Raw genomic sequence first — 28,000 nt, 5'->3', positions numbered from 1 at the left:
GGAACCCTCGATATGTCTCGACGTTATTAGGAATTATTATTTATTTTTTTAGAGTAGTCTACTAGAATCAACTACTTTATAGACTGCCTAGTACCCAGATACCTGTCGTACCTGGTTAACGGCCTCTTCCATTTGTAGATTCTGATCCGTATTAATCGTTTCACCGTGTTCGATAAACCTAGCTAGCTGAGCGGATAGAGACGTAGTGCTAGTTTCTACCGCTTCTATCCGGCCTAACTCTAAGAAAAGCCCCTCCTCATCCTCACGTAAGGAACCTACATTTCGGTCCCCCGTTGACGCTTTTTGGTGGGTAGATGGCTCAGATATCGTCTCCAGATAGACGTGGGGTGGTTGCTTTGAAGACTGCCGAACAGGAAATAGGGTTGATGCCTTAGAGATGAGTGGCAACTGTGAAATGCGCCTAACCAAGGGTCTGAATATAGGTAGACTAGCACATAAGATGGCTAGGCCAGCATGCACAGTCGTCCACACTTCGGTGTTCGAATATGATGGGACGCGGCTATTAGGTGGGTAGCCAAGAATTACCTTGATCAGACCCGTCGCAATAGTACTAAAAGGAATATTAGTTTAAAGCCCGTAAAATAAACATAATAGGATGTAGCGTACAACCCGCCTAGCAGAAAAATAATCGAGACGGTGCCCTTCTGCCTAGCTGATAGACGCATTCTCACGACAACGCTGATGGGTAATGTTAAGATCAATACGTCAAGAAAGATCTCACACGCTCCTGATGCCATCCAGAAAATATTATAATTGAAGCAATATCTCGGGTCAGCCAGGCTATTGTTCCAACTCCATTCGAGGGGGATACAGTTCGTCAGCGTAGCTATAGTGCATCCAACCCACCATCCGATGACCAAGGCAACCGATAAGAATAATTGATAGCGAAAAGCGGTACTAACGGCAAAGATGCGGTAGTACATGAGCAATATTCCTAGTTTGGTGGCGCCTGCAATGGTGAAATATAGGATGGAAGATGCAAATGAAAGCTTAAGGTAAAAGACGTCTTCAGCTGTATAAAGGTAGTCTGGGTCAGTGTTTTCCGAAACCCAGAGGCCGTCCGGATCGACGCTGTTACCTATCACAGCTGTTAAGAGGGCGATTATCTCGATATCTCGATAGTAGTGTAACATACCCCAAAGGAGAAGTATAGCTGTCAAAAGGGTTGCGATGGCAGCAACTAGAATTAGCCAGTCATCTGCTCCTAAGCCTGATCGAGTGAACTTCCGAGTGAAAAATCGCAGAGCAACAGATATAAGAGCAAGTACAATGACGACTCCGCTAACAGCCAATGTCGCATCCCCGCCGTTTTCAGATGGTTCTGAGGTAGATGCCATGATCCTGTGAACTCTTAGTTGTAATTAACTAGGACTAAACGAAAAAAACTATTAGAAAACCCCGGACACTCGTCCATGGGTAAGGTATATCCTCGCCATGGAGGTGCTACTAAGATGAACGACACCACAAATTCCTAATAATAAGCTGGGTAAGCTGGGCTGTGCGGGCACAACTGCGAAGCTGGTGACAGAGAGAGGAGGGGTAACGCCATCGTGGTGACAGAGGGGGAGGGGTAACGCCATAATCGTAGTGCAATACCTGTGCCGCAAAGAACACCTGTATTATGGAAATACTACACAGCCCCCAAAGCGTACGCGCATAACTTGGGAATTGCCCAATTGAAATCAGGGGTAAGCCTGTTGTGGCACGATGTTGTATACGATAGTGATATCTTGCATAATCCGTCAGCGTCTAGAATTTAGTTGGTGGAACAGGTCACAATAATTTAGGTACCTAAGGATTGTACTTCGTACCTCCTACGGGAAGCCCCGTGTAGGCGTTTGTTACCTACGTCCCTTCCCTCTTAAGATTCATTTTAAAAAAGAAGTCTGATTGGTTAAGAGCTTGAGTAACAGCACTAAAATTGGAACCCTACAAACATCGGAGAAGTCAACTAATCAACTAACTACCAACCGCGACTTGTCATCCCCTTTTTCGAAGTAAGCAGAACATCGTTGTTTTCCTCAATCTTGTCATGAGATCTCGTCATTAGTTCCAGAGGTCTCAGCAATTGGAAGACCAATTACATACTTGAAGCGTGGGCGAGATGGGGTCGTTTATATCTCGGAATGAATTCCCAGTTGAAGGACGAGTATGCTTTTTTTTATTTTCCAAACTTATTTTCTAAATTCAAGCCCTCATTCTTGTTATCTGACATTATTACAGACAGTCCTTATAACTGGTGCTTCTAGAGGTCTTGGTCTGAGCGCCGCCCGCCAATTGGCAGAGAAAGGCGCCAACATCGTTATCGTCGCGCGCAACGAAGCCAAGTTACAAGAAGGCGTTGCCTATATCTCGGTAAGGCACTGTCCCCGTTAATTTGTTAATCCTTGATTTATGATTTATGCGAGTAAGCGACTGACTTTCAACTTAGAAAGGCGCCCGCTCGCCTGAGACACAACGTTTCCACTACATCAGCGCCGATGTGACCACTTCTGCCGAGTGCGCTCGCGTGGTTGCTGAATCTATCGCGTGGAACCATGGCTCACCACCCGATATTGTTTGGTGTTGCAGCGGTAGCGCGCATGCGACACTTTATATCGATACTCCGCCAGAGCAGTTTCAGACTATGATGGACAGCAACTATTTCTCGTGTGCATACATGGCACACGCCGTGCTCAACGCCTGGCTACGACCTGATCCCCATGCAACGAACTCTGAGAGACGTGCAGAATCTATGTCTCAGCCAGAGACAAAAGCGGGTCCACTGCCGGCTCGCCATCTTGTCTTCACCGGCTCGTTCGTTTCATTCTACAGCTTTGCCGGCTTTACGCCCTATAGCCCTTCCAAGGCAGCTATCCGTGCGCTTTCTGACTCATTATCCCAAGAGATGAACCTCTACGCAGCGGCTCACCCCAATATTCCCCGTGTGCGTGTGCATACTGTCTTCCCCGCTACCATGCCCACTCAGGGCTTAGAAGAAGAGAATAGCATCAAGACCGACCTAACGAAATCCCTCGAGGAGGGTGATCAGATACTAGAACCAGCAGAGGTTGCGCGGCGCGCAATTCGTGGCTTAGAAAGTGGCGAGGATCTGGTACCTACGAGTACCATCATCAGGCTCGTAATGACGAGCGTACTAGGTGGTTCTACACGCGGAGGGTTTTGGAAGGGATTAGTCAATACTCTATTGGGCTGGGTGGTTCTTGTGGTGATGGTGTTTATAAGATGGGAAATGGATACCAAAGTAACGAAGTGGGGAAGGGAGCACGGATCAAGCGGGATGCTCAAGGAAAAGGGGAAATGATGAAGTGGATGTGTTGGTCCAATACGGAGACTACTATGTGTAGCGACGGCTCTCAAGTTCAAGGAGATGGTGAGACGATGATACAATTCTCCCTTTCTGAAGACTTTAAGTCTAGGTACCTAATTAAGGAACACTAACGTTACTACAGAATTAGGTCTCTTATCAAATAATCTATCTTAGGAGGTACTCATCATAGGTACCTAACTAACCTAGGCACCTAATGCGGGAGAAAAGGGGAGTCGAAAAAGAAAGAAAGCTTTAAACGTACCGTACCTTAATTTATGTCTAAACAGCCCTTATGTGTAAAAGCCAGGGTTTCAAGAGTCGGACACAGGCCCGTTTAGTTGAGTCTTGTGTTAAAATTTACTAGGCATTGACCGTTAGTTAAAATATGGATCAAAAGTACCGCACTGAGTATCTTCCTAGTATTATTGCAAGTAAGACAATCTCAAGTTAGGCGAATTAAAGCCCCTCCTTTAAGAACTTCAAGACACTCAATCCTTCACGTGCGAGGACTATTCGAAACACCATGTCTAGGGTCCGTTTATAGCTCCTCGCTCTTTCCATCCCCATCTAGATCCGTCGGATCGTCCAAATCTGCAAACAGCTTTACACCCCAGCTTTTTCCAGGGTCGTTCATCCTCGTCTTCTTGTCTTGGGTAGCGATAGCCTTCATGTCATTTTCGGTAAGCTTTATATGCAACGCCTCGAGATTCTCCTGGATGTGTTGCTCGTGAATGCTCTTTGGAATCACACTGGTTCCTCTCTGCATGCCCCAGGCCAGCAACACTTGGGGCACGGTTGCTTCCTTCTTCCCAGCTATGAATTTCCAGAACGGGTCTTTCAGGATGGGCCCGACACTGCTATTGTAGTGTGGATTCGTATCCGCAAGTGGTGAGTATGCAATGACCTTGATGCCGACCTCTTTGTGGAAATCAACGAAATCTTGCTGCTGTAGGTAAGGATGCGTCTCAAATTCATGGGCGTATGGGCATATTGTGCATATATCTAGAATATCCTCGACGTCCTTCTTGGCGAAATTGGAAATGCCGATTTTCCTAGTCAAGTTGGCTCTGACAAGGTCTTCCATGGCCCGCCATGTGTCGAAGATAGATGTTTTTTTGTCTATCTTAGTTCCCTCGCCGGGAACAAAAGCGACCGGCCAGTGTATGAGGTAGAGATCTAAATATCCCACGCCGAGGTCTGATATTGATTGTTGGATTGCTTCTCGTACTCGTTCAGGGCGGTGATGTTCATTCCACAGCTTGCTTGTCACCCAAATGTCTTCTCGAGAAACACCTGCCCAAGCTATTCCATTGCCAGTTTTGTCTTCATTTCCTATGCATCGCATTAGTATTCACGCGAACTATGGGTTATTGACGATTCGTACGATAGATGAGAGCGGCATCTATATGAGTATATCCTGAATCTAAGGCATATTGAACAGCATGGGCAACCTATAAGATACTGTAAGTTCACTATTCACTATGAGATGCGTCTTCCTTTAATTGAAATATATTCTACCTTTTCTCTGTCAGCGAGCCAAGTGCCCAATCCAAATTTAGGTATATCCTGGACTCGCGAAATATATGTTTCTGCATTTGCCGAGACTACCGATAGGAGGAGATGGGAAAAGGGGGCAGCAATGGTCGTTACAATCGATATAGATAGAGGAAACATCATTTTGTGCAATCGTCTCTTTGCCCAGAGCAAGGATCCTATAATTGAGGAGTGAGCGGTGATTTTTGTGTATGTATGTATTACAGTGAGCTCCGTGTGATCCAATCTGGTTCCGTGGATGGATCTTGACGAGTCAGGTATGTATTGTCATGATGTCGATGCATGACATCATTCAACTGCAACATTTCGAAATCACAGCATCTAGCTTCGGACAGATCAGGATTAAATATGTAAGATCCATTTTCCCCTTAACCTTCTAGATCGATCCAAGCGAAAAGCGGTACAGAGTGGATGCTCCAGAAACGTCGAAATAATGACGTTGATTTCCAAGGGGCGACAGTAAGACAGACTGTGCGCAGTATGGCATATAAGGTACCTATATATAGAGGAGCAATTGACTTGGTTAAACTTAAAGCACATGTTCCTTGTTCAACTATCTGCTATTAATTCGTAAACAGTCGTATACCTTAGGTACAGAATTATCATTGAGAATACCATCATGGTCGGCAACGTTGGAAATCCTAATATTTGCGAGCAAGACGATCAAGTCAACTATGCCCAAGCGGATATAGAAGAAGAAAATAAGCATCATACAATCAATGCTCGAGGTTATATGCCTAGTATGTTACAACTCATTATGATTTCTATTCTGCTACTAATACGTCCTTCACAGAGGATCAACACAGAGTAATGACCGAAATGCTCGACGAGCATGTACGTCCAACGAACAAGCCCATAAAACATTAGCTATTTTATTTGATACTAGCTCTAACTTCTTATTGTGCATAGACCCAGGATGATATTGCTGAGCGATATAAGAACGACCCTACTTACAGTGTACGTTATTTCAAGGAATCAGAGTTCGCTCTATTCGTCTCTCCTTGCTTACGCTTGTAACTATAGGCAATCATGCATGGACACAAGCCTTCAAAGGGCGCAAGGATTGACGCCGATATCCAGCGAGAAGAACAGGAGCAAATAAACAAGAAAAAAGAGAAAACGGATAGTTTGCCTGGAAAGAAATTCTAGCTCGGAGCCGTATAATATGGTCTGGGTTGTGATGGGGCCCCTGGAGTGGCTAAATTAAAACTAGAATGAAAGATCGTCAATATCAGTCCTCTAGCTCGCGAGTAGATGAGCGAGTCCTACTCAATGCCAATGCGAAAAGTGCTTCCCCCCTTCTCATCAATGGCAGGGTACTCGATAGACCTATGCCTGAGAGCATCGACGTTTCCTACAACGTAGCCGACTTATAGCCTAGTCTTCTCCCACCTTAATAAGGGTAAGTGATCGAGAGACTTATACACTTGGCACCTATACTAACTCTATGCTAATGAATATAGGATGGTGTGAGCGATTTGGTAGATTACCTACATCGAAGAAGGCCTTGCGGAACACGAAGCCCGCACGCGTAACATCTGCACTAACATCATTGCATTGATGGAGAACGTCCCGGCCGAGAAGGATAAGTTGAATTTCATATTTGGGCCCGATATAACCGTACTATACGCCTATGTGGTCGTATTTTTAAGACGCGTGTACGAGAAGAAAAGAAGGGGCCTTATACCGTCGATACTGATACGGTGGCACTGTATTGATCCAAAGCTACACCGTAGCAGGACGAGAATGGAGGATGTGCTTCTCCGGTAATGATTTTGGGGGATGTTACCCAGCTTCCGCGGGCGAATTAACCGGGAAGCGGGGGAGCACAGTAATATAGAGGCCAAGTATATTTCATTCTCGCCCTAAGCGCAACATGTTGGGGTAATTAGTTCCTTGTTGTCATTTCGTACATTATTATAGTCGTGCAGAAGGTAACAATACTATTATGTTAGCTCCGAGCGGGAAATTCTTGAGATATTAGTAGCTTTCCGATTCTGAATGGTACGTTATACCCAAGTTTATATAGGGAGAGTAAACACTAACAAGGGAACTTCAGGCTGGGACTCTCGATTCAACTCTCCGCCTGGATGTTATCATCATAGGTGCTGGAATAAGCGGTCTAGCAACTGCTATAGAAACTGCATTGTCTGGCCACAATGTGACCGTATTCGAGACGGCGGAAGGGCTCCACGAGGTAACAGTCATATAAAAATACATTTGTGAACCTTTTTCCTCATTTACAAAATTGTAGATAGGGGCTGGGATACAAATTACACCAAACTCTTCACGGATACTACAACGCTGGGGCCTTTCGAACGACTTGTGGGCTTCGGCTGCCGAGCCTACGTCTCTAACCGTCCGCCGATACTCCGGTGAAGTCTTAGCTGTAGAGGAAGACTGGAAAGAGAAGATACGAGCAAAATACGGCGCTCCCTTTATTGAGTTCCACCGGATTGATTTCCAAACGGCACTTTACGCACGTGCTATAGAACTTGGTGTGCAATTTCGATTCGGAGTGAGGATAAACAGCGTGAACTTCGAGACGGGGGAGATCGCGAGCCAGTCAGGGGCTAAAATACGCGGAGATCTAGTGGTCGCTGCCGATGGCCTGTGGTCTCTTTGCCGGGCGCAATTCCTTCCCAAAGACTTTGAAGGCGTCCCAAGACCGACCGGTGATCTAGCATACCGATTAGTTCTCAAATTGGATCGAATTCAGGACCCCGAGTTGAGGGAATGGGTAAGTAACCCAAAATGTAATATCTGGATGGGCCCCAAGTCACACGTCGTCGGATACTCGCTCCGAGGAGGAACCGAGTTTAATCTGGTGCTGATAGCACCGGACGACTTACCAAGCGGTGTCAGCCGCCAAGCAGGCTCCGTGGAGGAGATGAAAGCGCTTTTCAGGAATTGGGATCCGATTTTAAACAAGTTCCTCGCGCTCGTTAGTTCTGTTAAAAAGTGGAAGCTGATGCATCGTGAGTTTCAGTTACATTTTCTTTGTCTGATGCTACCGAAAATCTAATTATAATCCAATTCTAGGTAAAGAGATGCGGAGATGGATCCACGAGTCTCCTAATGGCTACTTTGCCTTCGTGTAAGTTCTCGCCTGAAAACCGGTGAAAGATTTGTTATTGCTTTGCTAGCCTGGCTAACCTATTGCCCAAGCGGCGACTCCTGCCATCCTATGCTGCCGTACCTGGGCCAGGGAGCTAACTCCGCCATCGAAGACGGCGCCGTTCTTGGCCGCTTATTAGGACACATCCAATCCAAGGAGCAGATCGGCAAGGCGTTGAGAATGTACGAGCAACTTCGAAAACCACGGGGAGACGCCATTGTAAAGGAAACCTTCGGACAAGTGAGTTTATATTATGTTTTATAGAGGGCTCGAGCCATACCTATCAACCCTCTTGGGACTATCGCCCCCCGGACGATATATGGTAGCTAATGAGAATTCTCGCTGACAATTACTAGCGCGACATATTTCATATGATTGATGGTCCCAAGCAACGGGCGCGAGATGAGCTACTACTATCGCAGATGGACAAGGAAGTCAAGACAGCCCCTTTTCCAATTCGTTGGTGCTGTCCCCAGGTGCAACCCTGGTTATATGGTTATGATGCATGTGTGGAAGTTGATAAGGCTGTCAGCGAGAGCCCCTTTATTATTCCGTGGGAGGAAGATTTGGACTTGGACGATAGCGGCATTGCACTTGAGAGTTGAAATTTTAGTGTCTCACGAACAATCCAAAGCGCAAACGAGGTACGAGACACCGCGTCGTTTGATGCATATAACGAAGTCCAAGTAACTTCGACTGGCAGCTTTTCACGATTCGAGGCCAATGAGAAACTCAGAATCACTTCTTGATATTGTATATATTTATGAACCATTCTGCTGTATATCTTGCGTGAAAGGAGTCTTAGCGTTGAACATGTACAATATGTACTTCGTATGATAACCTTTAATCGTTATTTGTCTGCCCACTCTTGTAAACATCTAAACATCTAGAAAAATGGAACTTTACGCCCTAACTGGTGCTAATGGCTACTCTCGCTATCAGCTTCAACAATAATGGAGCCAAGCGCAAAATATCGCCATCGAAGGGGGTTATCGTTCTACAACTTCCCCTTTCTCTCGCCTTGCTTCCATTGGCGCTGGCATATGCCATCTTGATATTCCGTAGCAACATGCACACCTTTTGGACTCCAGATCTTGCTCATAACAATCGCTCTCCCAGCTTCAAGTCGCGGGAAGCACGCTTCTTGGATCCACCACTCATTTTCGCCATAGGACATCACCGCGTCCTCGGGATTGACGTGCACCACGAAAGAATAGCTTAGACTAGCGGCGCGACCAAAGTCGTACCCAAATCCGACGTGGTTGCCTATCATGAGCAACCCATTCCTATCAGCTTCGTACGCGTGAGCGCAAATGTGCGAATCGGGGTGATCCGCGGGTAAAGGGGCAAGCAGCCGATATAGCAAAAGCTCCCGCCGCTCGTGGAGCGGTTTGCCCTCGTTGAAAGCGGCGAGGTCGACCTTTTTCATGTCGACTATGGGAAAGGTCCCAGGGTTCCGCATCGGAAATTCGTCTACGGTCTTGGCGATATCGATATGTGGCGCCGGATCCCATGCCGAGGGGGGCCGGGAGCTCAGGATATCTGCGAACCGTGTCTGCGCTGGCTGTTCCTGGGCTACATGTTGTGAGACTACAGATGGTCTAAAGGACACTAGAGCATTGAAGCAAACTGGGCCGAGGGGAAGCTCGGCGTCGGCAAGAGGAAAATGATCTCCTGCCGGATTTGTGCTCGATGATAGAGGCTGTCGCACTGTGACTAGAAGATTTGGAAATGAAGGGTTTGGCGCCATAGTAGTCACATTGTATATAAATGGCCTATCTATCAGACCAGCTTCCGAAAAGTACCCATGAATAGTCTACGTCTACCTATCAGCAAGCCTAGCTTTACGTTTTATGTCTAGGTATTTACTAGAATGGACTACACGTTGGCGAGCTTAGACGACTTACATGAATACCGACTTCCTTTCGAGAAGCACCAGAAGCACCAGCTTGCGAACAAGTTTGCATATCCGCAAGGGCTTTGGATGCAGCTATTCCCGCTTGGCTGTACACGTGTCCACCAAACGCCACTTTTCGACTTGAAGGCCCATTTTTCGATCCCGAGTATACAGTAGTCTCGCTCGCGATTGAGACGTCGCCTTCCGGATGCCATGCGCTCCGTTGGCTCATATACCGTTTTACGATCTTGCCGTGCTCAACCTCGTCAGGAAGAGCAACTAATCTGAAAACCTCCTGAGCTGGGAGGCGCTCGTTTGACGGCATTTTAGCGGTGCGAGGTGCGATGTATAGGTATACAAAAACTCCATTTAAACAGAGGTAAGCAAGCAGGTTAAGACGCGAAATAAGACATTCCTCTGGACGCGATGCAGATAAGCTGCCTAGGTATGTAGGAGGTAAGTACCTAAGGTAGTAGGTAGAAAAAAGCCATGGAATAATATAACCTCGGGATTAGGAATAAGCAACTATACCGTATTAGAAACTTACCGAGGGCCATGGGTACATAAGCAGAAATATCACGTGATACCCCTGATAATACCCCTGAACATACATATTTAACCTAACCATAGTATAGTACGTGTTACGTGTGTACATATTCTTGTGTCCTCTATCACGAAACTATCAAGTACATATTCCGCAAGTGCTACATAGCTACCATCATTCCTACAGCTTGCTTGTAAGAGGATGATATGGTACCGCTTATATAGTGGTGCATCTATTCACATCTGTGAAAGTTCATGTGCACCGCCAACTAGAAGCATCGTTCTGAAGACCTTGGCCGTCGTATTTCGCTGTTCGTGGAAACGCGCAAAGAGGACGCTGTCTATGCATCACTACCGCCTGCATATTTGAATCCGAGAAGTTGAATCCCGTCGCGATGATTTGGGACACCGCATTGCCGTTCTCGACCCAGTCCATCAACGCCAGCAAGGCGTCATGCTCCTTGTCCTTGTAGCCGGGGACCGAAGATCCAGCATTGTAAGGTGGTACCTGCGCTGCCTGGCCTGCGCCGGCGATCATCCACGGAACGTTGAAATTAGGACTACCCGGGGCAGCCCAGCAGTGCCCCATGCCTGGAATCTGGAAGTATCGGAAGAAATCGTCAACGCTTCCCATAGCTTCTACCGTCCGGTCGTAGTACAGAGTAGTGTGTTGCACTGGCACGGTGGCATCTGCGAGCCCCCCGTACATGACTACGTTACAAAAGTCAGCTCGCCTCTATACAATCGAAGTATGTCGGAAAAGGGGGAGGGGTCAGTTCTCTGGATCATACATACTGATTTTACCTTTGCCTCGAAAGCTGCCGAGGTCGAATTGATCTGCAGAGGCTTGCACCGATTTCTTATCACGAGCTCTAGCATCATCTACGACGCTGTCGTTATATGAAGTGATCTGCCAGTCATTCCCATAGTTCATGAACGTTCGCTCGTACTGCGCATCGAAGCCCCTTCTGACGTTATTAGAGTCATTTGGGTTGGCCGGCATCAGGAACGTCCCCCATTCCGCCTCGGAACTGTAGTCTAGCCCTTTGTAAACGAGCTCTCCGCTCTCGATGATGTAGTCGCTGTACATCTTCTGCGCCGTTTCTATCTGTGCCCGAGTCCAACAGCCCTTCTTATCCGTCGATACATCGCAGCTAATCCGGGCAATATCAAACTGTTCTCTGCATGCCGAGAGCGAACTAACAATCCCATCTTGCACGCCATCCAGAGGGTCGCACTGCTTCAATACCTCTGCTTGGAGCCGCGAAAAGAGGCTCTGGTCACTAATGCTACCGTCGGCATCTTCCGGGAGATTCCACATCGCTAACCTAGAAATCCAAGGCATCAAATTCTTGGTATCCCATGCTGGTGCCCCAATCAAGGCTCCATCAAACATTTCAGGGTCTCTTTCTAAGGCAATAAGTAAGCAAATATTCCTCTCCACAAGTAGACTATATATATATGTGGGAATAGATATCCCCAAAATAAGGGAAAATAGATAGGGGTAGGATAATTGCTGGTGCTACTTACGGATTTGTTTGAGGCCTTGTCTACCTCCGGTCGAGCATCCGCTATAATACGAATACGCGATCTGTTTGTCGTTGTAGTATGCTTGAATGAGTGTTTTGCCTAGGGTTATAGAACCCTCCATTGCCTGGTAAGCCCAGTTGACTCGAAGCTGTTGAGTAGTTGGCCATGTCATATCTCCTGGACCCGAGTTATGTCCAGTGTCGGTAGCAAGAGTAGCCATGCCATATTGCACTCCGGCTCCCATGTCGAGCCAGTTAATGCCGCCGAGGAACGCATAACTCCCAATGACGAGGAGTTTCGAATTCCAGGTGTCTGGAAGGAACATTCCGAAGCGGTAATTTGCCGTCTCGTTTTTGACTATAACCGCGCAGAGCGACGGAAGTCCAGACGCAAACGTAGGATAGCCCAGATTTCCCCGCTCCGTATAAGTTCCGCTCGTGACATCTTTGACGCTCTCGATCGAGATACCAGAAGGGACAATCCGATTAAAATAGTCTGCGGTACATCCCGTAGATTGGCGAGGTCGCTTTGCATACGGCGTACTGTTAACATGATATGCAAAGAAGCTTAACAGGACCCAGAGGACTGGAACTATTATAGTAGCCATTTGGATAAATGCGGTAAAATTCAAGTAGCCTTGCCGATGATCAATAACTCAATATAGTTGGCAGCAGCTTACAGATACTTATAGGTCAGCCGGCAGGTCACAGATGTTGAAACACCCGAGGGCTATGACAAGGCCTATGTGCACATTTCTTTGTAAGCTTATAGTTCCCCCTCGTATAAGCTACATATCGTATTATTCGCCCAGGCTACATTGACGTAGGGGGCTATTGGAAATATTGAACACTTGACCTACTCGCCTGCTCAAGCCGCAGTGGTAAGCATCGAGTTATGTGCTTGGCTCCAACACGGCTTGCTATACGCAGATGCTATACGCAGGGTAATTCTAGGACAAGTTATGGATAACAATACACTACCTCTTTTAGTGTAGGGGGCCAATCAGAAGTGCTCTAGATACCTTAGGTATGTAAGGCCTAACGCGGTTTTTGCGTGAGAACATTCTTTAGCATGTCTCGGTCTTTTGCTGACATCTTTTTTTTTAACAATGTCTCTCATTACACAACCAAGAGCGACGAATATGACGTCAAAGAAATCAATCATCTTGGTAGTTTGATATCTACCTACTGGATTCGGGCGTGTTCTCGGGACGGGAAGATGAGAGGCTTCTGGCACGAGACGTTCTCATTTTTCTGCCATGAAGCTAAACTAAGTCATCGATTCGTCTAGAAGAACCAGGGGCTGGCTGAATACTGTGGCTACCTTATTACTATGTAAGACTTATTTTAAGAAGCTCGGCTGTTCGGCCTGGGCTTAGTTTCATAAGGTCCAGTAATAGTACTGCCGACTACTAATGTATGTGAAGGAATCCCCACGGGGCGCAGAGTAGTCCTTTGCTTTGTTGGAAACAGTTGTATTATAATGCGAACAAGCACATTATACCATGTAACCCTACCTACTACTAAGATCCAATCCGGAGAATTGGAGATTTCTTGATGATGCACAGCCTTTCTCCGCACCGTCCCGCAATGCATGTCCTCGTGGTATCCTGGGACCTGGGGTGCATAGACTTGCCGCGCACCGGAGAACAGAAACTCGGGATTATTATGAATTAAATGACTCAAGGCGTTACCTAAAGCGATGTGTCTTACTCGCTACGTTACTAGAATAGGATCGAGTGACTGAGTAACTGCCGAATCTGACCTTCTTCCAAGCAGCACGTCTTACTACATACATACATACCTCTTACGGATTCGTACGAATTACCCCAACATGTGAATCATGATGCAGGCATTATAACATGACAAGTTTCCATGCACCAAACTTAAAACTTAACGGGGGATTGGCTTCGCATCTCGCGCCCCTCGGACACCGCGCTTTAATGAAACGTCCAAAATTACCTAAAAGACTACCAAACCAGTCCAAAATACGTCAAAATGAAGTATCCTCTTCACTTGCACTTAAGAGGTATTTTCAAATTTTAAACATCCACCATCATTCAAACCTACCTCTTTGTACCTAGTGTATGCAAATGTTTGCCTTTTTAGTAGCCATGTTATATTCTCATTGGTTGAGACTATCTAGTAGGCCGTTTCTTTTAATTAAAGCGTGGCGCTAGTGGGTTGTGGGACTTACATAGGTACCTAGCGTTCGGTGGTAATAGGTGCAGACTGACAGGTCGATTTACTATAGTCTTGATTAAAATGTTCCTCTAGGACTTCATTTAGTATAGCTTTATAATTCAATCCTATGTTTCCACATGTTCGGAGCAAGCTAATAAGGTATATCTCTTGAAGAAAGTGAGTCGTGATCATATTTCAAGATGTCATTAGCACACTGAAATACACATTGCTGGAAATTTCAATCGTTAAGTACCAGGTATCTACGACGTATTATACTTCTGATTTTATACATGTTATATAAACAAGTTTTGAAATATATTTATAAACTATCGTTCTACCTATGCATTTCTTGTATTCCTAAAGCAATATTGGCCTATAATGGTACATATCAATACCTCAGCTAAACTACGTCTATTACTCTATACTACGTGGTTATGTTCTAACATACCTTAGGTACCTACCTAGGTAACTTATCCTTCACAGGAACGGTGCCCACATACACAAAGTCTACTATCAGACTATATGGACGTGTACTTAATGGCATGTCGGTTCATAAGCTCGCTTTCGTTTACTGCTTAAGACGGACGCAAAAGACCAAACTTCAATTTGTAGCATCTATCAACTACCTACCTCCTCCACACGAGTCACGACTATAGGAACAGACAGGTAGCAATTCCCCAGAGCCCACAGCCGCCACCATAGCGATATCAGGCCATTATTAGGCCTCGTATCCTGAAAATGAGTGCACCAGATTTGTAAGAGATTCTGTTTAACCGGAAGACCTCGTGAAGTAAAGTCCAGACCACATCTGATTCTACTAATAGCTCAAGTGAGACCGAAACAAATGATCTCGAGGTTAAGAGGGCTTCAGGGTCGGCTATATAGCAAAAGTTCTAGGCGTCTGTGTGACTTGCAGGTCCCACTGGCGATCGACTGCTACGTCCTCCTGCTCATGTATCCGTAAGGACACATTTAGGACGCATTTAGGTATATCGAACGTCACTTCCGGCAATTGACGCACAGCTAAGCATTGATCTTCGCGGGAGATCTTATCGCTGACGAATAGGATAGCCATTGAATTTTTCCTTTTCCCGGTATCCTTGACGCCAATTATCCGGTTCCAGAAGGTTGGCGACCGGAAGACTGCAGGCATTTGGGATAAATGAAATGGCAAGATGCAACTCAGGATCATCCCGGCGGAGGCTATCTTTTAAGACGCATTTGGAGGCTCTACGGCGTTATCTATAAATACTACCTACCCTATGCCCACGGTTGCATCTCATGTTTTGCAGTCGGTTTGCTATTTTACCCCTCCGCTGTCTATCAACGGAACCAGGAGAAGCTTCAACCACCAAAGAAATTTCATCATGAAGGCCACAAGCTTCATCGCGGGTATTTCTCTGGCGATATCTGCCCTTGCGGAAGGAGACCCGCCGCCTCCGCAGTTCCCGCTTGTTCTCGGAATTGTATCGGAAACTCCTTCTCAATGCGCCCCTGGACAGAGCATGAACATCACATTTCTCCCAGATAGCCTCAGGCTGGATCTTCCTGGTATGGCATTTGGCACGGAAGGACATGGCAGAACGGATGAATATGCTGGCTGTCAGTTCACTGTAGAGTTAACCTCGTGGTGGTACAAGTACCGTTTCGCGATCCGAGACGTGACTTATAGAGGACACCTCAATGCGACGGATGGTGTCCAGCTGTACCAGTTGAAATCCAGTACAGTTTTCAGATACGAGAATCGGAAGCTCAACCCTGGAAGAGCACCGCCTGACATCTGGAACGTATCTATGTCTACCATGGTGAGTTTGCTCATCGCCTGCCTCATACACCTACCTATTCCTAGCTCCTTGAACCTCTCAAGCTGGTCAGTATGTAAAGTTACTAACGATCTTATAGATTGACAACACCGCCAAGGCAGCTGTTGGAGGCGAAGGGAACTTCGATGACAACTTCGAAGTGAGCGGTGGTAACAGTTCCAACTTAGAGTGGTCAACGTGTATGGATGGCGGCGAGGGCTCGGGCGACGTTAAGACGAAGCTCTCGTTCAATATTGGCGCGACTACAAGCGACAAGAGTGGCAAAGGCACTGGTGTTCTAACCCGTGGTTTGACCTTGGACTTCGGACTGGTATGGGAAGAATGCTACCCCGACCGATCAGCTAAGAACGCATGGGGCCAGACGCGGATCGATGACTGGTCGGTCTGTACGTACAACACAAATAACGAGACATCGCGGACGGTCTCGCGAGCGCTACGTCGTGGACCAGGTGTGCCATTCTAGGTTATATTCTAGAATGGAGAAGCCAATAGGTATCCTGGGTATTTCATATAATAAGCGTCTCCTTCCAGCGCATCGGCTAGGTTATCTAAATGTCTTTAATTGCCCCGTGCAACCAGATACTGTCCCAATACCTTCAGAAATCTCAGTAACGCGACGTCTGTTAGCATTCGTATTTAGGGAGACTGGGTTGACTTCTACCGTATATCTTCCAATTATCTACTTCTCATTACTTGCTCTCCTCACCCCCTTCACCAAGGGCATCGGGAGTAATGGCTTGCGCTATTATGTTCGCGATCTCATCTGCATCCCCTATCTTCTCAATCCTTCCATCCTTCATCCAGACCACAACATCTACCCCTTTCCTCAGGTGAGCCACGGCTGCACCTACTCTATGCGCAACCATGATTACAGTATAGCCGTTGCAGGTGAGCTCTTCGTGGACAATATCGAGTATCAGCTTCTCAGTTGACGAGTCAAGGGATGAAGTAGCCTCATCGAGTAAAATTATCGGTTTTGCACCCGATGTATTTATGGTGTATACCTGTAGTAGCGCACGTGCTAGAGCTAGTAGCTGTCCCTGCCCGACCGAAAGTGACGGGAGCGATGCGAGTGTTTGATCTAGGATCGGATGAGCGCTCGAGTGAGTGTCGTGCAATCTGTCAGTGCTCGGGGTAGAATTGAAATGGTGCCATAAGCGCGTTTTGGAGAGAGCTTCAGTTATAGTATCGTTGGAAAGAGTCTCTGTTGGGTCCACATTGAATCGAAGGGTTTGCTGATTGAGAAGCAGGGGCTCTTGAGGTACCGTCACAAAGCAGCGTTCTCGTATTGCCGAACGAGGCACTTGGCCAATGTTTATGCCATCAACTATAATTGAACCCGATTTCGTATCTAATAACTTAAGAAGAGCGAGCAGTAAAGAGCTCTTACCACTACGAGAGACGAAGTCAGCACGCAACGCCTGAGATGTACATGTACGAGTACTTACCTCCCAGTTCGGCCGCACACAACCACTTTTTGCCCAGGCCTAATCTGTAGCGATACATCTTTAAGCGCCGTGGTTTCCTCGTTATAAGCAGCTGTAAGAGCTTGAATCTCGACGGGGCCGGAAGACGGCCATGTCTCCGGAGGTATCTTGGTTTCGCATGGCTGATCCTCGGGGGACACTTCCTCTTCCAGTGTCTTGATCCTAGCGATGGCTCCAAGAGATATTTCCAGATTAGTCCACGATTCAACAAGTCGGAGAAGCGTAGTGTTAGCGATCAGTACAATGTTCAGGGCAACACCGACTTGGCCACCCGAAGTGGTATCCCGGAGAGCGACAGCAAGGGTGATGACCCCGACGGCTATCCCCGCAACGAGTAGGTCGAGAACAATCCTGAGCCAGCACTGAAGGCATAGAAGAAGGTAAAATGGCTTCTGCGATTCGTCTAGATTCTTTAGATGTTTATTCTCCGCCCTGGATTGGCCTGCAAATGCACGTATTGTAGGCAATCCTTCCACCGCCTCCAAAAAGTCTATTAAAACAGCAGACCTTGATTCGAGCTCTAGGAGCCGTAGTTGGCGTGATGTCCGAAGATATATTTTCTGTACGAGGTAGACAGTAATAAGGCATATTGGCAGCGTGAGTGTTAGCAGCTTTTGGACGACAAATAGCAAGATAACCTGAGTAAGAAGCTTGAATATCTCTATGATGGGATTAGCGGTCCATCTTACAGTTGAGACGCGGATTCAACTTACGAACGAATAGTGATGATAAAGCAGAAGCGAGTTGCTTATCAACAAGCTGAATATCTTGACTGAATCTAGGGCTTGTCAATCTCTTGTTGCTAATAACTATGTCAAAAGTAGTACATACCGGTTCAAGATTGACCCGCTGTCGGTCTTCGAGAAGTATAGCAAAGGTGCACTAGTATATGTTAGTGTCTTGACCGCCTTTGGGGGACGGTACACGTTACCGAGTAATTATTCTGAGAAGCTTCGAGTGTAAGACAAGTCCCGAATGAGGAGCAACAAGTATGATGGTAGACCTAAGGGTCATATTAGCCCCAGCTCGTCACTTTATGTATTAGGTACCTTAGGTACTCATAAGGCAGCTCAACGAACCACATAATTCCATTAGTAGAGATCCAAGCGATGAGGTATAGGGCAATATATCCTCCAATAAAGATCCACTCATTGCTTGATCTCGAATCCGTCCACAGTTTTAACCAATACTGGGGGAAAGTGACAAAAAAGGAGCAAGACGCCGTGCAGGTTACCATGAACGCGAAGTTCCCTATTCCGGCTGCTTTTAAATAGTAGCCTACAGTCTATTAGATACGTCTTGTCTCATCTAGGCGTCGTTTTTGAACTTACTATAGAGCGCCGAGTCACCTGTTTTCCGTTTCGAATCAATAGCAATGTCCTTGTATGATCGCTGCTGCCGGGAAATGGGATTGGGATTGTCCACAGGGGTATTCTTGTTCTCATGTATGTTATCTTCGTTTAGGACTATTTTCAATACTTGAGGATCTCGAGAGAGTAGCTCATTCCATTTGCCTTGCTCCTTAATGCGCCCACCTTCAAGGATGACAACCTCATCTGCCAAACGGAAGTGCTGGGCTTCGCCAAATTGTTAGGGTATTGGTAAGAATTGGCGTCTAGGGAGTACTTACTAGAGTTGCTAACCCAGATCACCGTTATTTCAAGTTTTCTAAGGAGACCGTCCGACCCGAATAAGTTTTCGATGATTTGATGCTCGGTACTTCCATCTAGGGCACTAAATGGATCATCTAAAACAAGAATCTCCGACCGGGAGAAGATTGCACGCGCAAGGGCCTATATAATGTTAGAATATGGCGTTTATAAAGGAGGGGAACACTTACTAGGCGCTGGCGTTGACCCCCTGAGAGATTAGCCCCTCGACTCCCTACGATGGTTTCGTCCCCACTCGGAAGCGCCCCGATGTCTTTCGACAGACAGCAAGCAGCAATCACTGTCTCATACCATCTTGCGTCGGCAACAGAAGAACAATCCTCAAACCCAGTTATGACTTGCTTAACAGTCCCATTTGGTAGCCACGGTAGCTGAGAGCAGTAACCAATACATTTGGAGGACACTGCAATAGTTCCGACCGAAGGGGTCTCGCCTAGGAGAGCACGGACTAAGGTTGTCTTCCCGGCAGCTGTTGCACCGGAACAAATGACAATAGACCCTTTCTGCACGGTCAGATTAATACCGCTGAGAACTGAGCGAGATCCCCCAACAGAAACCCCTACTACACTGAAAGATGGATGTGAAGCGGGATGGAAATCGTCATCTCGAGAGTTATTCAATCTAGGGGTCGCTTGTGAGTTGACAATTTCAATCCTGTAATCCTGGCGAGAAGGTTCAAGAAGGAAGCTTTGAATTCTCTCAAAACTAGAAAAAGATGCAATTACCCTAGGCACGATAGTCATAACCATGTTAGCCGGATGCGTCACCATACTTAGAATGGCAATAGTTGTGAATGCAGTCTCGGTGTCTAGTTGATCGCCTCTTAACTTGGCTAGGATGGCGTAGAGTACAAGGGTGATAACCGGCGCAAACATCCCATTAGCATTTGCGGATGCGTTATAAGCAACCATCATCCACCGTACTCTGCTTGCCATGTAAAGCTCAGTTTGTCGAAGTCCTTGGATGCGTTCCGATATCACGTCTTGCAGGCCAAGCATCTTGACGTTCTTAATGGCACTGATAGCGGCACTTGTCATAGAAATGCGGTTCTGCGTCGCCTCATTCCATCCACCTTGCCTCGATCGTAGGTTTCTAGCGACATACTGACTAACACGAGAACATACTGGAGGTACTTTTTAGTGATTAGGAAGGATAGGTGAAGTGACTTCGACTTACGGAAAATGATAAAAAGGGGCACGGGGGACACCCAACCGACTTCCCAAGATAGCATCGCGATCCCAATGGCAACTTCGAAAATCTGTCCCCAAGTTTCATGGAACATTTCGCCAATTGTGTCGAGGTTATCCACGTCAGTACTTGTAAGCGTCAAGACCTTGCCCTCGCTCACACTTTCGGCGTAGGAGTTCATAGTTTTATCGTGAATCAACGCTATGAGAGCGGCCCGTATCATTACTCTCAGTTTATTGAGGTGGCTCTGATAAACCGTAGTAGAAATCTAATTATAGGCTTAGAGGTAGTTGACCATCTCATCACTTTTGCGGAGGCTTACAGCTAGGCCGACGTAGACGACAACTGCAGCCGTAATAAGACTGTGCGCAGTCCATGTCTGATTTGACGGCTTATTGCTGGTAACGTATTGGATACTTTGACGGATGATAATTGGTTGCGAATATCGGAATAAAGTGAGGAAGAGTCGCGGTGGTATGGCCAACAAGAATGGCCTTTTAAGAGACACGAATAATACTTTTGGGAGTGTCATCCTGCTCTCGGGTCTTACTATGTAGTCGCCTTAGAATTAGCCAGTAGTTGGCTTTTGATATAAACCAAAGCACGTACATCTTTGCTCCCATGCGCGTATTGCTGCAGTACGAATGGGCTTCGATAGCAACTTCGTGTCGATAGAAGGCAAACTAGTGTTTAGAAGGACATTTTGATATCCTTCCACGAGAACTGGATTGATCCACCAAAAGAATATCCTGCCAAAAAAGCCAGATTTTTCCTCGGACGATACATAATGCCCCGAGTACTCTTTCGTTAGTTCCTTTTGGAGGTTTTCGGTCGCAAGTAGAGCAGCCTCTAGAGTTATCTGCGCGAGAATTGGGTCTTGCATAAGCCAACTACGCTGCCCTTGGGACTTCCTAGATACCTCAAGGACATCCCGAATAATACACGCGGTAAGATATAGAGTGATTATTCCGGATGGTTGAATACTTCGCCAATGTTCAATCAATGACAAAACACTGAGCACGAGAACCGCAGTAACCTCTAGACCCTGAGAGACACGGACGTAGCTGCTATTAGGCGTCAAATCCCCCAATGCAACAAAACGCCCTATGCTCGATAAAATGAGAAGACTGAACAGAAGCTACCATGGATGTCAGTCTATAGATGCTATGCTGGTTGTAGTGCTTATCTTCACCCACCATCTTCACCCGTCCTAGGAAGCCGGAGATAACAACGACAGGAGCTCGGCGCAAACTCCATACGCGGAGGAGCGCCAAGGACAAGAACAAAATTGAAAGTAGCATCGAGCAGCTAGCGTTCGCATACTTAGCGCTCTCGAAGAGAGCCATCGTTGAAGATGGAAATCACTTTCGGATAAGTAAAATCGTGATGTGATGTTGTAGCATTTAAGAAATCCGTCAGCAATGTTAATACGTGCCCTGGCCAATTGAATCACGCAATCGATTACCAGGGGCCAGTGCTCTCGTATTCGAACGCCCTTGACCTTCCCACGTATTCAACAGCATCATGCTTCTTCCCAAACGGGACATGATCACGCCTCAAATAGCATGATGATTGGCTCAAAGGTGCAGCAAGCTAGTCTTACAAGATGCTACAAGTGGATCCGTAGCCCACTTATTATGTGCTCTCATATCGAAGTTGAGGTGGTGATAGCTTCACTTAGGTTCTCTGTAGGTAGGTACCTACCTATACATATTATCCGGCACAGCCCAGTCAACAATATCACATCAATATTGATACAGTGCCTCAATATTCCGATTACATATTCTACCGGAATTTTCTGCATAGAAGCCAATTTACATATATATTAGGTAGGTATACATTAGGTACACATTGTATGCCATCCTAGGCCTGCGACGGCTTAGATAGCCCTTCTAGCTGTGCCTTAATCTGGACGGCGACGAGTTTGGAGAAGTATCGACACAGGGCGAGATTGCCTCCATGAAGCCAGAGGCCCGGATGACCACTAGGTCGCCACATGACTCTCATCTCACCCTCTTCATCGTAGCCAAACACGTTGGGTACCTTACTAGCGACCTCCTCTCCGAAGATGACTTCAGTAGCCGTTCTCATGTTCTGGTATCCCGTCGCGCAGACAATTTCGTCTGCTTCTAGCTCAGTCCCGTCGTCGAGCTTAACGCCGTGAGGTAGAATCTCGCTGATACCAACGCCGTGCTTCACCTTCACCTTGCCGTCGATGATGAGCTGCGAGGCGCCCACGTCGATATAGTAGCCCCCGCCGCGCTGCAGATACTTGATCCATAACCCGCAGTTCATCGGACCGCGGTCGGTCTTAAAGCCCGCCTTATTGAGACCGTCGAGGAGGTCCTTGTCAACTACTTGTTGCAGCTCGTTAACGTCGGCCTGGCCTGCCTTGTAGACCTCTCCTGGCTTTCCCCACGAAAGAATATCGGCCTCCTCTGTTGGAGGGCCACCTTCGTAATATCCGGGTCTAAGTAATAGATCTAATACCGCCTGCACGCTCATGACGGTCGTCGACGACCGCTGGATGATGGTCACGTCGTACCCATTCTCGTAGAAATCTTGGGAAATATCGAGCGCCGAGTTGCAAGCACCAATCACAACTGCTTTCCTTCCTTTGGCGTTCCTCTTGGCGCCTTTGAATTCCGATGAATGACAGAGCACATCGCCCTTGAAGCTTTCCATACCTTTAAAGGCTGGAGCATTTTTCTTCCCAGAGTGACCAGTGCTTTGGACAATGTGCTTCGGATGCAGTACACGGACTTCCACGGTTCCGTCCTTCTTCTTCCGCTTGACAACTGCAACCCACTGCTTCTTTTCTTCGTCCCAGCTACTATACTCAAGACTCGTGTTATTCCACACGTTGAGCTCGAGCTGCTCAGCGTACGACTGTAGAAATTGGGCTAGTTTATCCTTGGGGGTGAATATGGGCCAGAAGTCTGGGAATTTTATATACGGCATATGGTCGTACCATATTGCGTCGTGGAGGACAAGGTGCTGGTATCTATTCCTCCAATTGTCACCAACATTATCGCACACATCGATTGCGAGGGTTGGGACATTTATCATCTTTAGTCGGGCTTGTAAGGAGAGCCCGGCTTGTCCGCAACCTGATTTATGTAAGTCGATATTACGAGTTATGTTCGGAACAATGTAAGCTTACCAATTATAAGTACGTCAGGGTCGCCGTGCACGAAGTTTATCTCATCTTGCCTTCTTTCGAGCCAGTTTTTTCTCTCGGTGTTAGCGCCATGCGAGGCACCATTTGGTCGTAAGGGACCGAGAGGCTCCGGGTGGCTATAGAACTCGTGCATGGTGGTGTAAAGCGTCCAAAATTTCCATTCGCCGTTTTCTTGGAGGAGACGGGCAAACCCGGCACCGAAACCATGCTCGGTACCGGACCGTAGGAAGAATTGTACGCCGGGGACCGACCCGTCAGCCCGGAATGGGATTATTTCTGGGCCATTATTCTTAGCCGGACGCTCCCTGTCGATTTGGATATCTTTTAAGTGATGGCCCTTGTCTAAGAACGATGTAATCTTGTCTTTTCCCTTTAGAGTATGGAAATCCCAGGTCAAGCCAAGGTGATCCTTCCAATAGCTGCTTTCTAGAAAGAGGTTTGCAAGGCCTTTGTGGTCCTTTTTCGAAAGCAACTCATTGAAGGAGTTTACGATCTTGGAAGCCACTGCGACTGCATCTACGCCCTCGGCTTTGATAGTCGGCGGCCATGGTGCAAGAGGAAGATCTACAGAACCGGGTACTAGACGCTGGCTTGACGGGAGGGAATCTGGCGTGGTCATGGTCGTAAGTGTTTATGGAATAGGTGAAGTGATGGTGAAGGTATCGAAGGCCGCTTGGTATCATTAAGACGAAACAGAAGAAAATTCTAAGGATTTGGGGCTCTAGATATCCTCAGTTTCACGGTAATAGGACCCCGCACGTCACGGTACTACATAACTACCTAGGTAGAGGTAAATCCATGAGGCATTGTTCGCGTCAACATTCCGCTTTAGATGAAGCTACGGCTTAGCGAATCGGGTATGGACTTAGACTGGGGGAGCTGGAGGAGAGCGTCCATCACCCCCGCATCAAGTGATAGATTATGGTCGAGAGAGGATACTATCCGCATGTAATACCCCGAGGAAAGTCAGGTGGCTTATACTATCGTACCGAAGGAGACTCCGAGGTTATCGTCACTGTGCGCTGATCTTGGCTAAGGCAAACGGATTTAGCTATGCAATACAACTGTGTACTACACAGTAGAAGTTGAATGAATATTTTTGTTGAATTGTCTCCGACGTTAACCAAAGGCGTACTAGCTGACTTGGGGCGTTGCTTATTTGTATTCTATTCTGTACCTGGCATAGTTGATATTTTGTTGTTTAAGATGTAGTTACTATGTAGTTAGTGAAATGGAGGCTCTAGAACGTGTAAATCCGTTGAAAGCTTCAATTAATAATCCAAAGAAAGCACCTAAAGTTCAATTAAGCTTCCGATTTCACGGTAATCTTATTAATATGAACCTTATGAACCTTAAGAATTTAGGTATGTACTTGCCGATTCTCGGCCGAGACGAGTTAGTTATGACTCGGAAAGCTGTCAGAAGTTTCAATGACGCCGTAAGAAAAGAAAAAGAAGGAAGGAAAGTCCTAGGAAAAGGCAATCTGAAATCTCCGTCCCCGAGATCATAACTAATAGATCATAGACCCACCAATAAGATCTCACCACTATGCACTTATGTAAGGATGTAAGGATGCAAGGATAAGAGGCAGGGGTCTAATCCTTAGTATTTATCTTCTTCAGCCCTTCAGCCCTTCAGCTAGTACTGTACCAGCATCTGCAATAATACAATTAAAGCCCGTTACCGCTTGTTTTCGCTTACCGTATTGCTGTCGTATCCCTAAAGACATCATTCGCCTAGTCCCTACGACGACAAACGTTATCAATGACGAAACACAATGGCTCTTCTATGCACCGAGTCCCCTCGGCCGGGGCGGTCGAACATGGCTATCCGCAAGGACATCTCGGGCATCTTACCGAGCATGAAGGGCAAGCTTTGGTAGAATTCAAAACACTTTTAGAGAAGAAAGGTCTTTATAAGCCGGGGAATCCGCCATCTCATGACGATGCCACTATTCTGTGCGTTTAAATCGAAAGTCGCATTAAATCTGTCAAACATAGTGCTAATGTATTTACGAACCTAGTCGATTCCTTCGAGCACGCAAGTTCGTTCCAGAAGATGCATATGTGCAATTCAGCGAGACTGAAAAGTTTCGTAACGCAAACCAGGTTGAGGTTCTATACGATACTATCGATATAGACTCGTTTGAGGCAACTAGGAAGCTTGTACGTTATATCTAAGGTCCTTGTAACTAAATATTAAACAATTCTAGACTCATCACTTACCCTTGAGAATAGTACCCTCGATTTACTGGTCGACGTGATAAGCGGTATGCAATACTTCGTCCCAATAAATAAGAGCTTCGATGCAAGACACCTATACTAACAATATTTTTAGAGGCATTCCAATTTACGTATTCCAAATTCGACATCTCGATTCACACGCAGTTGCCAAATATGAGAAGTCCACCGAGACGACCTATAGTAGGGCCAAGACGGATGGTAAGACGCAGCCCAAGTTGTTACAGCTATTCGCGCTGTACGAACATCTGACAAGATTCGTCCAACCTCTGTCGTCCGAGTGTACCGATCGCCCACATCCCGCTACTCCGATCACCCTCAGCACCAATATCGTCGATATTTCCCACGTCAGTCTGCGCATGTTTTGGAACTTGAAGGGCCACATGCAGGCTGCCAGTCAATTGGCCACTGCCCACTATCCTGAGACTCTCGATCGTACGTCTACGAATTTTGTTATAGGCTGTGTAAGAATTGTAGAAGTAACTGATTAAATTCCTAGGTATCTTTATTATCGGCGCGCCTATGTTCTTCTCGACAGTATGGGGTTGGATTAAGCGGTGGTTCGATCCCGTAACTGTCTCCAAGATTTTCATTCTCCAGGACCACGATATATTACCTGTCCTGACGACTTTCATGGACATAAAAAATATCCCGAAAGTTTATGGAGGCGAGCTCGAATGGGACTTCTTCGACGAGCCGGCTTGGGATGACGAGGTAAAACGGATATGTCAGTTCGAGAACGGTTATACTTCTCTTCCTCAAGGTCCTGTATACTGGCGGCCAATCGACGATGGCAAGCGAGTCGAATGTATCGCCGTAGGGACTAAAAACGGGACTGACCGAAGAGAGCGCGTCTGTACCATCACAAAAGCTTACCCGCCGAATTCGGCTGGAGATACCCTGGTGTCTGCCACGGAGTCCCAAGCCGGCGACGTTACAGAAGCTGAGTCGCTCGCAACGCCCACCGAGAAGCCTATTATTAACGGCGAAGTCCCGACGGCAAGCATTGCGGCGTTGTCAATTACCGAAGCGAAATAGTAAAACTTGACACGATTATATAATAGAAGGAGCTCACGCAGTCATCAATTCCCTCGAAGCTGGACGTCTACGTCAAATTCGTAATTCTCGTGGCGGAGATTGGACATTAGAGTCTATTGAAGATATAAATGTAAGAAGAGATACATTACATAGAGTCTTAGGATACCGACCTGTTTTCTCCAGTACCGCATCGTCTTATTGTCAAGGGTCGTTGGCGCATACCTTGGTATTTACAGGAATAGGGGCGCTTTTGTTTTTTAGGGAGCTACGCATGGATTATATATGGACTTCTTCACAAAGTGGAATAGAATCAACTTAAAACTCCTGACGCCAGCAACCCTCTCTATCTATGCTATATAATCGATATGTCATCTGCTGGCGACCAATGCCTCTAAATGTTGGTTGGAACTACGACTCAAGATGATGGCTGGACACCTTTTCGCCTCCTCCATTCCTTAATCCCCTCTACGACCTCATTCCACGTAACGCCGTCCCTGACCAACCACATGGTAACGCCTAGAGACTCGGTGTCCCTGTTACGGCTTTCGTCGTCGAAGAACAGCATCTCGGTGTGCGGGATACCCGTCCTCTTGCCCAACGCCTTAAAATGTTGTATTTTACTACTGGGGTAGATCTCCAGCCCCGCGTCGAAGAACTCGATCGCCTTCCTCACCTTGTCCTTCTTGCTGGTACTACTCCCCGAGCCCGCGTCAGCGCCGCTTTCGTCCAGCACGCTGCTCGCGGGCGGTATGTGCAACAGCTTGAGCATTTCGCGGCCGAGGTCCGGGGCGTGCGTCCGGCTCGCGACGCCGAGCTTGATGCCCGCGCGAGCTAGGCCGTGTAGGACGGAGGGTACGTCGTCGTAGAAGGCGAAGGTCTCGCCGATCTTGTCGGTGCAGGCGCTGTGCGCGAGGTTGGGCCGGAGCGGCGGGTAGACGTGGGTGTCGACCCAGAATGGCCATAGGGTGTAGTCGAGATCGAAGACGATGGCGCGCGGCAAGGGCTGACCGTCGGTGAGGATGGATGGTAGGGTAGTGGTAGTAGGCGTCGTGCCTGGAAATGTTGGCTGTTTGGCGAGCTTCTTCGGCATATTCGGAATATTTTAAATTACGTCTTGTATTGTTAACAGGGTACGGGGATTGGGGACCGGGTATTGGCATAAAATTGATGAAGGTATGACGGAGTCTTGCAACTTTCCCGTGGCCGGTCAGACGATA

At 47.0% G+C, this 28,000-nt stretch overlaps 11 protein-coding genes across 11 annotated transcripts; 4 read left to right on the top strand and 7 right to left on the bottom strand.

Moving 5' to 3' along the window:
- Nucleotides 1-23: 23 nt before the first annotated feature.
- On the bottom strand, nucleotides 24-1,873 carry F5Y00DRAFT_243003 (uncharacterized protein). Its single transcript, XM_048008610.1, has 3 exons — nucleotides 1,157-1,873; nucleotides 628-1,099; nucleotides 24-571 (listed from the first exon to the last, which is right to left on the bottom strand). The coding sequence occupies exons 1-3, from the start codon at nucleotides 1,356-1,358 to the stop codon at nucleotides 88-90; spliced, it is 1,158 nt and encodes a 385-aa protein (XP_047862710.1). The 5' UTR covers nucleotides 1,359-1,873; the 3' UTR covers nucleotides 24-87.
- Nucleotides 1,874-1,908: 35 nt separating this feature from the next.
- Nucleotides 1,909-3,697, top strand: F5Y00DRAFT_243000 (NAD(P)-binding protein). The gene is made up of 3 exons (XM_048008609.1): nucleotides 1,909-2,170; nucleotides 2,245-2,376; nucleotides 2,453-3,697. The coding sequence occupies exons 1-3, from the start codon at nucleotides 2,126-2,128 to the stop codon at nucleotides 3,323-3,325; spliced, it is 1,050 nt and encodes a 349-aa protein (XP_047862709.1). The 5' UTR covers nucleotides 1,909-2,125; the 3' UTR covers nucleotides 3,326-3,697.
- A 172-nt stretch (nucleotides 3,698-3,869) lies between these two features.
- Nucleotides 3,870-5,008, bottom strand: F5Y00DRAFT_264191 (putative dihydrodiol dehydrogenase; the record flags this gene model as incomplete). Its single annotated transcript, XM_048011610.1, has 3 exons — nucleotides 3,870-4,663; nucleotides 4,716-4,782; nucleotides 4,850-5,008. 3 exons carry the CDS (start codon nucleotides 5,006-5,008, stop codon nucleotides 3,870-3,872), a joined length of 1,020 nt encoding a protein of 339 aa, XP_047862708.1.
- A 496-nt stretch (nucleotides 5,009-5,504) lies between these two features.
- F5Y00DRAFT_254387 (FAD/NAD(P)-binding domain-containing protein) lies at nucleotides 5,505-8,730 on the top strand (the record flags this gene model as incomplete). The annotated part of the gene is made up of 8 exons (XM_048010161.1): nucleotides 5,505-5,507; nucleotides 6,945-7,082; nucleotides 7,140-7,863; nucleotides 7,928-7,982; nucleotides 8,054-8,247; nucleotides 8,278-8,325; nucleotides 8,448-8,530; nucleotides 8,707-8,730. 8 exons carry the CDS (start codon nucleotides 5,505-5,507, stop codon nucleotides 8,728-8,730), a joined length of 1,269 nt encoding a protein of 422 aa, XP_047862707.1.
- A 26-nt stretch (nucleotides 8,731-8,756) lies between these two features.
- Nucleotides 8,757-10,346, bottom strand: F5Y00DRAFT_242999 (Thioesterase/thiol ester dehydrase-isomerase). The gene is made up of 2 exons (XM_048008608.1): nucleotides 9,911-10,346; nucleotides 8,757-9,819 (listed from the first exon to the last, which is right to left on the bottom strand). Exons 1-2 carry the CDS (start codon nucleotides 10,223-10,225, stop codon nucleotides 9,001-9,003), a joined length of 1,134 nt encoding a protein of 377 aa, XP_047862706.1. The 5' UTR covers nucleotides 10,226-10,346; the 3' UTR covers nucleotides 8,757-9,000.
- Nucleotides 10,347-10,696: 350 nt separating this feature from the next.
- On the bottom strand, nucleotides 10,697-12,580 carry F5Y00DRAFT_254385 (tannase and feruloyl esterase; the record flags this gene model as incomplete). Its single annotated transcript, XM_048010160.1, has 3 exons — nucleotides 10,697-11,154; nucleotides 11,239-11,853; nucleotides 11,974-12,580. The coding sequence occupies 3 exons, from the start codon at nucleotides 12,578-12,580 to the stop codon at nucleotides 10,697-10,699; spliced, it is 1,680 nt and encodes a 559-aa protein (XP_047862705.1).
- Nucleotides 12,581-15,523: 2,943 nt separating this feature from the next.
- On the top strand, nucleotides 15,524-16,442 carry F5Y00DRAFT_264187 (uncharacterized protein; the record flags this gene model as incomplete). The annotated part of the gene is made up of 2 exons (XM_048011609.1): nucleotides 15,524-15,961; nucleotides 16,059-16,442. The coding sequence occupies 2 exons, from the start codon at nucleotides 15,524-15,526 to the stop codon at nucleotides 16,440-16,442; spliced, it is 822 nt and encodes a 273-aa protein (XP_047862704.1).
- Nucleotides 16,443-16,545: 103 nt separating this feature from the next.
- On the bottom strand, nucleotides 16,546-21,739 carry F5Y00DRAFT_242996 (P-loop containing nucleoside triphosphate hydrolase protein). The gene is made up of 13 exons (XM_048008607.1): nucleotides 21,521-21,739; nucleotides 20,934-21,462; nucleotides 20,647-20,873; nucleotides 20,313-20,592; nucleotides 19,307-20,259; nucleotides 19,097-19,259; nucleotides 18,798-19,043; nucleotides 18,546-18,744; nucleotides 18,398-18,469; nucleotides 18,298-18,348; nucleotides 18,180-18,244; nucleotides 17,428-18,127; nucleotides 16,546-17,371 (listed from the first exon to the last, which is right to left on the bottom strand). The coding sequence occupies exons 1-13, from the start codon at nucleotides 21,668-21,670 to the stop codon at nucleotides 16,669-16,671; spliced, it is 4,338 nt and encodes a 1,445-aa protein (XP_047862703.1). The 5' UTR covers nucleotides 21,671-21,739; the 3' UTR covers nucleotides 16,546-16,668.
- A 394-nt stretch (nucleotides 21,740-22,133) lies between these two features.
- F5Y00DRAFT_136952 (FAD/NAD(P)-binding domain-containing protein) lies at nucleotides 22,134-24,340 on the bottom strand. Its single transcript, XM_048004310.1, has 2 exons — nucleotides 23,488-24,340; nucleotides 22,134-23,434 (listed from the first exon to the last, which is right to left on the bottom strand). The coding sequence occupies exons 1-2, from the start codon at nucleotides 24,122-24,124 to the stop codon at nucleotides 22,188-22,190; spliced, it is 1,884 nt and encodes a 627-aa protein (XP_047862702.1). The 5' UTR covers nucleotides 24,125-24,340; the 3' UTR covers nucleotides 22,134-22,187.
- A 686-nt stretch (nucleotides 24,341-25,026) lies between these two features.
- On the top strand, nucleotides 25,027-27,111 carry F5Y00DRAFT_242993 (CRAL/TRIO domain-containing protein). Its single transcript, XM_048008606.1, has 5 exons — nucleotides 25,027-25,463; nucleotides 25,529-25,670; nucleotides 25,743-25,774; nucleotides 25,843-26,180; nucleotides 26,245-27,111. Exons 1-5 carry the CDS (start codon nucleotides 25,270-25,272, stop codon nucleotides 26,781-26,783), a joined length of 1,245 nt encoding a protein of 414 aa, XP_047862701.1. The 5' UTR covers nucleotides 25,027-25,269; the 3' UTR covers nucleotides 26,784-27,111.
- F5Y00DRAFT_242992 (magnesium-dependent phosphatase-1) lies at nucleotides 27,112-27,996 on the bottom strand. Its single transcript, XM_048008605.1, has one exon. The coding sequence runs from the start codon at nucleotides 27,871-27,873 to the stop codon at nucleotides 27,199-27,201; it is 675 nt and encodes a 224-aa protein (XP_047862700.1). The 5' UTR covers nucleotides 27,874-27,996; the 3' UTR covers nucleotides 27,112-27,198.
- Between the last annotated feature and the right edge of the window lie 4 nt (nucleotides 27,997-28,000).

This window comes from Daldinia vernicosa, assembly GCF_022497035.1.
Source record: "Daldinia vernicosa strain CBS 139.73 unplaced genomic scaffold F5Y00scaffold_40, whole genome shotgun sequence".
Lineage (NCBI taxonomy): Eukaryota > Fungi > Ascomycota > Sordariomycetes > Xylariales > Hypoxylaceae > Daldinia > Daldinia vernicosa.
The sequence above is the reverse complement of the archived record's forward strand: the minus strand, read 5'-3'. Positions and strand labels throughout refer to the sequence as shown.